General features: G+C 38.1%; 1 protein-coding gene across 2 annotated transcripts in view; it reads right to left on the bottom strand.

Annotated features, from left to right (window-relative positions):
- Window positions 1-2,144: 2,144 nt before the first annotated feature.
- The window catches only part of SCYL2 (SCY1 like pseudokinase 2), a 30,752-nt gene continuing 23,036 nt past the window's right edge, over window positions 2,145-9,860 (bottom strand). For both annotated transcript variants that reach the window (XM_083573607.1, XM_083573608.1), the window contains exons 18-19: window positions 6,788-9,234; window positions 2,145-5,082 (exon numbers count right to left, since the gene is read on the bottom strand). In XM_083573607.1, the coding sequence (XP_083429733.1) occupies window positions 8,611-9,234 (624 nt within the window). In that variant the 3' untranslated portion in view covers window positions 2,145-5,082; window positions 6,788-8,610. The remainder of the gene's footprint in view (window positions 5,083-6,787; window positions 9,235-9,860) is intronic.

The following is a 9,860-nucleotide window of genomic DNA, read 5'->3' as shown; positions in this document are numbered from 1 at the left end:
GTAGCAAGCCACTGAATACTGGTTTCTGGGAAACAGTGGCAGAAGAGGGCTACTGCCCTCACTTCCTAGTTGTGGGCTTCAGTATGGCCAGTTTGGCTCTTATCCTTACTGACAATATGCTGACAGGGCGCCAGGTGTTCACAGAGAGGCCTTATAGGTGGCTTCTTCTGATCTGCTGTACATTCTGGGTATCCTCTTAAAACCTATCTAAGCCATCTTTATGAAGGTTGACTTTAAAGAAGGAGAACGGGAGCGACAGACAGATGTGGTAATTTAATTTTCTTGTTGGAGAGTCAATGTGGGCTGGGATACAGTATATATTGAATGAATAGGAAGTGTAGAATCCTGATGTTGACTTTTGCTCCTTCCCAACTTCAGTGATGTATGGTTTTTCAGCTTGGAAAGACATTATATAGCCATTCCTAGTTGTTGGCCTCATTCACCATGACATCAAGAGATAGGCAGGATTATCTACCACAGCCTTTAAGATAGGACAGGTTCAGTAACAACATTTATGGTGTCTATATTGTTAGCATCTGTCTGTCTCGAGAGACAATGGCATGCGCCTCCAGGGGTGAAGTCAAACACTGCATTAGCAGCACTGAAGTGACCTTTCACGGTCCACAAGCCTGAGCAGTGTGTATGGAGGGCTGGCCAGACCACAAGACCCCCCTCTCGGCATCACTGATGTATTCCAAAGGAAAGCAGAGCAATACGTTTTGTACTAGCTTGGATTCAGGAGCTGCCGGAAGGAAGCGCACAGGCCCCATCCATCTCTGGATTTGTGTAGGGTTTACTCCTTAGCCTTGTCACATCCACTAGCACACCGTTGGAACTCATTAAGTCTTTACAGCCTGCTTCACTTCTCATTATAGGCACGACAGATCCATAATACAATCTTCTGGACCTACTCTAATTCGAAACCATTCGGCTCCGTTATACCAAATACTGCACCAAGAATTGTTCTTTCAGATGTATTGTATGAGGTACATGAAACTATATTTTGTATAATTCAATGCTTTTGCTATCACCCAGCACTTTTGCTCAGCTACCAGAGTATAAAAAGCTCCATCTTTAGAGCTCATGAGCATGAGACTTAATCTGAGGGTCATGGGCTCAAGTCCCTTGTCAGGCAAAAGATTCCTGCATTGTAGGGGGTTGGACTAGATGCCCCTCATGGTCCTTTCCAACTCTACAATTCTATGACAAAGACCAATAATATTAGATTCAGAAATACTGTAAGTTATCCTGGAGACTGAAAACTATGCAGTCTGTTAAGTACGTCAAACTCCTATATGGAATTAAAAACAAAACAGAACACATCCACACCAAGCCACATTGCTCTCAATTTTCCTACTTCCATACTTTTTGAAAATCCAACTCTGTATAGTTTCATAAGGTGAGCAATTAGGGGAACTGCTTGCTACTGAAAAAAAATTAGGCTCACGGGACTAAACATTTGAAGGTTTTATAGTTATCACTTTCAAAAATTCTTTAAAAAATTAAACATACACATGAATACATAGGTCTATGAGGTCACAAGTCACTGAAAACTTTCCTTCAAGTTGCTTTTGTCCAGCTCACATATATTTACTTAGAAGCAAGTTTAAATAATACGAAACTGAACACATATACCAAGCCCCTATGAAAGTGAATATGATGTTGTGACCCCAAGTATGCTTATTCATTCATTTAACTTGAGATTTATTTTTAATTTGGGGGGGGGGCAAAAGTTCTTCAGTGGACTATGCTACACATAAAAGAAGTTTGGCTGTTAATGTGACATGAAACTACATTTGACTTTTTAGAACCTCACACTTTTTATGCTATAGTGACATCTTATGGTCATTTTATTCCATTTAGTTTCCATGTATATTGGATGCGTGTTTTTTGGTTCATGTGTTTTCTAAATTCATTGGACCTATGATGTACCGTATTCTTTGCTGTAGTTTCAGCTTAATACAAATATTACTGTATCATTTCAAGAGTGCTGAAATTTATGGTACTCAGAAATGCTGCAGTAACAATGTACATGCAGCGAAAACACCACCACAAGGATGAAATATTAGGTACATTTTTTAGTCCTTTAGATTGCTGTGGGAAACACTGAATTTTAACCATGTGGAAGGCATTACACTCTCACCTTAAAAGGTGAAAATATGAAAAGTTTATTATTTCAATAAAGCAACATCATTCAAGATTTGAAAACTACACAGTTATTCATTCACAGTACAAAGTTGTAGGAATTTCTTGTAACCATCACTGTACATTTTACATATTTTAAGTATTACCAGTTTTAAAAGTTGATATAAAGAATAGATTTATTTTGAAAAGCAGCAAAGTCCAATAAAACCAAAATAGAGTATCATGCTCCAACCATTCTGCTGATCACAAACCACAGCAACACTAGAGTAATATCATTACTTTACACACACAAAATTGAATGCCTTACAGTCTAAACATAAAATTTGCCACAACTAAGGAAGGACTGTACAATTAGACAGACATTGAATATTTTGAATCAGGCCTGAGTTCAATACATATAAAGCCATTTGAATATACAACTTCCAACTTGAGAGATATATACAACACTTAAAATTGCCTGAAATTTTAGTATTTCAAAGAGAACCTCTTTTTACAAATTTCTGTACAAAGGGAGCCATTGAAGATTTAGACTGGAAGCCAAAATTCAAAATCAGAACCTGCTTGGACTAATCCTAGCTTTCCCGTCAATTTCTATTTGAATGCAGATTGTCACAACAAATCTGGTGCATCCAAGTTCAGGTTAATTAAAATTGCAATCATATATTGTAACAGTCAGTATATATTACAATGCCAAAAAGGCAGACCCAGGTAAATTGTTCTTTTAAAAAATATATCTGGAACTGCACAAACCCGGCAAAATTCAGAAGATATCCACAAGACAATTTTGAAACATCATGTAACCAGGAACGAGAGAGCAGTTGTTTATTTAGAGTGAAATATCCATCTCATACCAATTAGGCTAGATCGATGAAACTATAGCATACAAAGATAGAAAAGTATTATTTGTATGTGAAACATACATGTGGAAAACTGCAGATCAATTCTCACAAGTTTACACTGAAATAATCCTCAACATTTTCTAATGTACAAACGACAATATTGCTTACTTGTTTTGTTTTACTGTTATGAGAGCCAAAAGCCTTGATATAGTTGAGGGGAAAGCAAGGCTACTGAAATATTAGCCTGCCTGTGAATTTCAGTGATTTGTGTTTTCCAAGAATTAAGACTTCTACCATAATATTGCTTTACAGACCCAGCTAAACTGATGTCAAGCTATAACTTTCATTCCTTCTGTTTATATGGGTGTATATTGGGTTATATCTAATTGGGGATCTGCTGACACAATCACACCCACCCACACACACCCACACACCATCTGCTCTGGAGTGTCCCCAACTCTCTGCAGCCAATTTTGAGACTGTGCAGGAAGCTGGAGGGGACAGGACAGGAAGTTCCATTGTGCAAATGAAACCCCAGTTAGTAATTTTAATAAGGGAATATCATGAAAGTAACTGAATATAGTAAGTGTTTTTTCATTAAATGAACTCCTAACTTCCTTTTGTTAGGAACTACTCCCATTTGAAAGAGGGAGGTTACTTCTAGTTACATCCCTTCCTTTCTATTTGTATAAATAGCACTATAGCAAAGGCGTTCCTCTTAACTGCCCAACTTGATGGCCCATTCAAACAAATTACATTTCAGCTCATGTTGAGTAAACAGGACTTGATCCCTATTAAATACAAACGGGGCATAAATAAGCAGGTTTATTATCTGCTGCATCTGCTTTCCAAATTACATAAAAAAATTTGTATTTCAAGTAATCTGAGAAGCTGAAACTAGGATTTACAGCTTGCTTTACTAATTAAGATCATACTTCAAGGTATTACAATTCATAAGGGTACAATAAATAAGAATAGCATTTGTCATCAAGCATTTACAATCATTGTGTCTTTCATACTCCTTCACCCTATATGTTTTTTCAACCATCACACTCTTGCTAGTGACACCTGTCAAGTGATCTAAAGGTGTTGACATATCATGTGTAGATTTCCCGTCATTATGAAAAGGTGAGAGTGCTGGTGTCACTAGCATTATCCAAACATCCTATTGAGCACATAGCAGCTCCTTTGTTTAGCTCACGGTAAAGGAAAAAGTCACCAGCTATAAAAGCATAAAAACAGGTCAAGGAGATTTTCATAAATGAACGCTACAAGGAATAGTCTATCTCCAAATTCACAACATCTTCCTGCGGAAATGGCAACTTCATGGAATTTGGAGAAGTTGAACAAACATCTCTGCTAGCAAATCAGTGAAAAAAATCCCTTCCTGACTCAAAAAATACATAGCTGTGGCTGGAATACAAAACTTTTAATGTTTCATCATGGGTCATGATGGGGAGTTGAAAAAGAACTTTACTAGAGATTTATTTGATAATCACAGAAAGAACTATTCACATGTTATATTTAACAAGTGTCTTTCTCCTCTGTTGTCTTATGAAAGGTAATCACTATGCTTCTATAAGCAAAAACATAACATGCTGATTTTGTAAGAGACTTTAGTCATGTATCAAGGTGTTTCCTCATTACATGTTTTTTTCTGCTTGCAGCCTTAGCTCAAATATAATTGTCACTATTAAAAAAAAAAGTGGCCAACAAAATTGCCATTGATCCTTAGGCTCAAAGGTTTGTAAGGTAAAGTCTCCACAGTATTAGTACAAAATAATTTCCCTCCCCTGCTCTCTCAAGCAGTCTCAATGGAATAATGAAATCTGAAAGGCTGAAAAATAAAAAGGTTAACAAGCAAGGCCAATCCCAAATGTAGGTATACATTATTATTATTTTTACAACAAACTGGGGCAGGGAGCTGTGGCTGGAATACAAAACTTTTAATGTTTCATCATGGGTCATGATGGGGAGTTGGAGTCCAGCAACATCAAGAGAGCCCAAATTTAGCCACCCCTGAAAGAAACCATCCCCAGCCTTGTGTCGTTAAAGAAACTTGTTTTCCACATATTATAGGGAAGCTTCATATTCTGTACTGTTCTGTTTTTTTATTTTTTTTTTTTTAAATAATATTTATTAAAATTTTTCAAAAATACAAAAAATATCACTTTACGGGACTCCCCCCTTCCCCCACCCCTACCATATTCCCCTTTCATATTGTTGGCCAAACAAGTTCCCCATTCAAATTGAAACTTAATTTGTTTTACCCTTAATAATAATAAAAAAAAAGAAAAAAACCCAGTGTTCTTTCCCCAAGACCCACCCCATGTCATTCCACAATTTCCATTTTTTAATAAAAGAAGCACCCCAGATAATAGAAACAGAAAAAGTAGAAAATAAAAAAAAAAATATAATGAATAATAGACCAATTCAGCAAAAAATAACAAAGTTGGCAAGCCTTTGGAGTTTTAGTTCTCCCCCCCCTGTCTCCGGTTTAATTTCCCCCTGACCATCAACCCCTAGTGTCTGCCTGGAATTCTTAAGGCCATAAATCACAACTTTTCCCCAACTCCTTGCTGGCTTTTTCTTTTTAAAATTAAAAATAAATTTTTTGAAAATCAAAATTATTATTATTATCATTATTTTTCAAAACTTTAACTTCAGTCTTTAATAAAACTGTAATAGAACTCCCTCCATTGTTCTTTCCAGGTTGTAGTCTAATTTCCCTTTGTTCCGCTGCTAAAACGTTGTAATTCGAAAGTTTGGTAAGTCTGCAGGGATGGTTGTTATTCAGGGGCAAAACCTTACGTTCAGTCCCTTCCTTTCTTCAATAGAAAAATCTATTGTCTCCTTTAAAAAAACAAAAAAGAAAACACCCTGAAGACGAGATGTTATTTCCGTTTTGCAGCTTTCCCAGAAGATAACCAGTCCTGTAAAGTTCCATTGGTGTTTTTCCACTTTCCCAATCCTTGTAATGTCCCGAAGCTCCTCAAGGGGGATTGTTGTGACTTTGTTTCCTCTAATCCAAAAGTCAATTTGTTATCCATATTCGCCATTTTGTATCCAAATTTTAACAAGTTGTAGCAAATTGTATCAAATTTAACCAGCCAAGTTCTCATAATAAAATCCACTCCGCTTTTCGACTTTGACAGCTATTTTGACAGCTGTCAAAATCTCCGACTCCTTTCACCAGGCTCTCTCTTCAGTCGCCCCGGTTCCCAGGGGGGGGGGTTGCGTTTCCCTTCTCCAGTTCCTCCTCCAGCACAGTTCTTGTAGTTCCCCATCGTGAAATTTTGGATTTTTATCAGCAATGCAAGCCTTTTTGGGTCTTGGTTTCCCCGTCCTTGTTTTGGAAAGTTTACAATAGGGAGGGGACTGACTTCCTTTTTGGATCCCCCCCGCTCGTATCCAATTCGAAAAAAAAAATTTTTTTTCCTCCTTTTGAACCCGGTTTCCAAATTTACTCACGGGTTGTTGTTGAAAAGTCCGAATTTTCAATGGAAGAAGTCAGCGCTCTCCGCCGGATGGCATGCGGCTTCGCTCAGCAGGGGAAGCAGAAAACTCAAGGCACCACGCTTCTCCCCGGCACCCGATCCGTAGCCTTTAAAAAGGCTCCTTCACGAGTCGGGAGGGCGCTAACGGTGCAAGCCGAGTCTCCATGTCCACGGCCTCCGTGGCCGTGGTTTCTAAGGGTCCCCGCATCGCCGGTGCGGTAGAACCCAGCCCCTGCCGAGCAGACTCCCTCCGGAGCTCGGAGGGAGTCCGCCATTCGGCGATGGCGCCAACCCGGAAGTCTGTACTGTTCTGTTTTTTTAAAGAAAAGCTTTACACAAAAATGTAAAGTTTGAATCTTAAGAAACCTGGAGACCATACAAGGAACCTAACACATTTAATATTCATAAATTTACACACAGAGTTATGTAGCTAATTGAGCATATTCAGTGAGAGTATTAATATAACATAAATAACACAAGTGTTGTGTGTGTTTTTCTTTTTTAAAAACAACACAATTTTATCACTGGTCCCAGAGATACAAAACAAAAGTACTAAGGCAGCAGCTATAATACAAAGTTCTTAAGATACATTTAACAGTATTACAGCTTAAAATTGGAAATATAATTTAACAAAATACAGCTCACATTTACAGCATAAGGCCCTTTGGTTTCTTAAGCAGCAAATGAAAATGATTCAATCAGTGAAAGGCTTTGAAAAATAAAGTATGTAGGCTTTCTATAAAAACGGTAACTAATTCTTTCCTTCTCAAAATAGCCAGCTATAGTCCAAAGTATTATGTAAGAAAGATCTCAAAATTCCCAGGAAAGAAAGAGTTAAATGTACAGTAGAAATAGCAGACAGGGTAGAGACTGGTTCATCCCCCAACTAATTAACCACATAAACTGTTAATTAACCACATAAACTGTTGCTTCCATTTTGGGGGAAACTTGTATTTGAAAGAATCCTTTAAGGGAGATGCAAAATGGTTGTTCACTCCAAATCTGACTGCAGAAAATTTTATATTAGCCTTTCAAGTGAGACTGAACATTATGTATACAATGATTTGGCATACATTAAACAACCTGCCTTAGTCAACTGCTGCATCATCCAACTTTGTAATTTATTCAACTGAACTAAAACAATTCACTGAGGTCTCTTGAATGTGATCAAATTTAAATTCAAAAGAAGTATGTATCGGAGGGATGGCAACCTCTTACTTTTGTGTTAGAAGTAACCAGAAACTTGGAGTACAAATTGAAGCTCTTTTTCTACTAGCAAGCCAAATTTCAATGTGATCAAAGTGACTTCTAAATTCTGAGGTCATCCACCTTTGCTTCTAGGATGATCCAAAACAGATTAATTTGCACTTGTATTCCTTTAGTGCCTAGATTTTCAGTGTAGACATAAGCATGATTATTTACTTACTTTTTTAAAGACCTGACTTTAATATCACCATGCCAGCATAGCGGCTTCTATGGTAGGGACTGAAATTTTGGCATAATCAACTGGAGACAGGTTATGTAGCATGGTTACCTAAGCAGCATTTTTCAGTGATAAGGAACACATCTCAACTGGGAAAATATCACTCCTACATACCTTATTTTCTGCTGGGAAGATTGTAAGTAGCAATCTAGTGTCTTCATGTTCAATCTTGTATGTTTATAGGAAGTTCCAGACTAATGTATGCACCCTACTATAAGGTATTATATTATACCAAGATGTATTTAGAACTCAGTATCATATCAAATTCAGAAAATACAAGATCAACAAGAGCCCAGGGTTTGAAGTCTTCCAACAGCTTATCAGCAATTACAACCTACTGCTAATTTTTATTGGTTTATTTGTAAAATAACATGGTGGTCAGAAGACACATTTCTGAAGTTGTGAGGTATGCGGTTTTAATTTTTTTCTAACTCTGGGCACCTGGATTGACACAACCTGACCTCAAAACTTTGAAATTCGGGGCAAGAGAGATCACTTTGTGCCTAAGAAAATTAAATGCATAGGCAAATGAAAGTGTATTACTAAGTTGCATCCTGGAAATAGCTTTTCTCTTGTCCAGTTTGCTAGATGATGTTTCTTCAAATCAGGTTTTTACCATACATTAACTCGTTCACAATCAGAGCTATTACCCAAAGAGGTCTTTTAAGTCATTACTAGCTGAGCTGCTGCTTGTCATGCTGTTTGTTGGTTGTGTGAAGTTTTGAGGACTAAAGAAAGGATTTCCCTGCAAGCCAAAGCCAGATTGTCCCATCGCATTCATCTGTGTTCCTAAGGCAGTACTGCTGGAACCCTGAGGAGGTGCAAACTGATTAAGCCATGGGTTTGTTTTTTGTTGCGACAACTGATTCATACTAACTTTAGGTTTTTGAGCCCTAAATAGGCTATCTAAAGCTGACATATCTGGTGGTCTGCTTTGTTGTGCTGGTTGTGAAATTGCAGCTGTAGTGTTCATAGGACTATAGGGTGCCATGTTTGCTGCTGGCATCATATTCATGTTGGCCATTCCTGTGACACTAGCAGTACTGAAGTAATTCTGGCTTGTAGTACCAATTCCCATCCCAAATCCAGATGGCTGAAATCCCATATTAGCATTTAGTCCATTTCTCTTAGCGCTCTCAACAGGGGATGAAAACCCCATTCCAATACCCACTGAAGAAAAGCTATTTGAAGAGGGAACTTTAGGTTTGTTGATGGGCTGGCTGGTCAATGATGCCATGCTTTCTCTCAAAGTGTCAGTCAAGTCCTTGGTCTGAAAAAAAAAGCACCTATGGTTAAAATACTTTGCAATAGCACTCAACATAAGCAGCAGCTTTAAGGATGAAAAATAGATGGCAGCGCAGTAAGATCATTTTAGGAGGCTGGAATGCCATATTGTACAAGCAACTCAAAGATGAGTTTACAACAGGGGATGCTAACCTACGACCCACCAATAACCTTTTCACAGCTTTCCAAAATTTATCTTTCTTTTTTAAATTAACCATTCGGTTTGCTGCTGTGGTGCTCAGTAGTTCTGTGGGCTTGGGGAGGATTCCAAAATGTCCTAACACCCGCCCTCAATCAGTACAGGTGATAGCAGAACTGTATCCAGTAAGTTGTCTCATGCTTCCTTAATTCACAGGTGCTTCTGCTTTACATAATTTCCTAGAGATTGTATCTCTTTGTTCAGCATCATTGCGGCCAGTGTGGTCAGTGCCAGCTGACAGAGAGTGAGTGACACCAGCAGTTAACAGCAAAAGAGAGACTGAGTACATACTGCTCCCTCCTTCCACTTACCAGATTATTCATTTGGAGAGAGTAAGCTGCAATCCATGTGTATGTTCCCTGGCATGTTTGTGAGACATACGTGCACACTCTGTTGTGTATGGGATGTGTGTA

The sequence above is a fragment of the Podarcis filfolensis genome (genome assembly GCF_964270895.1).
Source record: "Podarcis filfolensis genome assembly, chromosome: 10".
Lineage (NCBI taxonomy): Eukaryota > Metazoa > Chordata > Lepidosauria > Squamata > Lacertidae > Podarcis > Podarcis filfolensis.
This window is presented reverse-complemented; position numbering and strand designations above follow the sequence as displayed.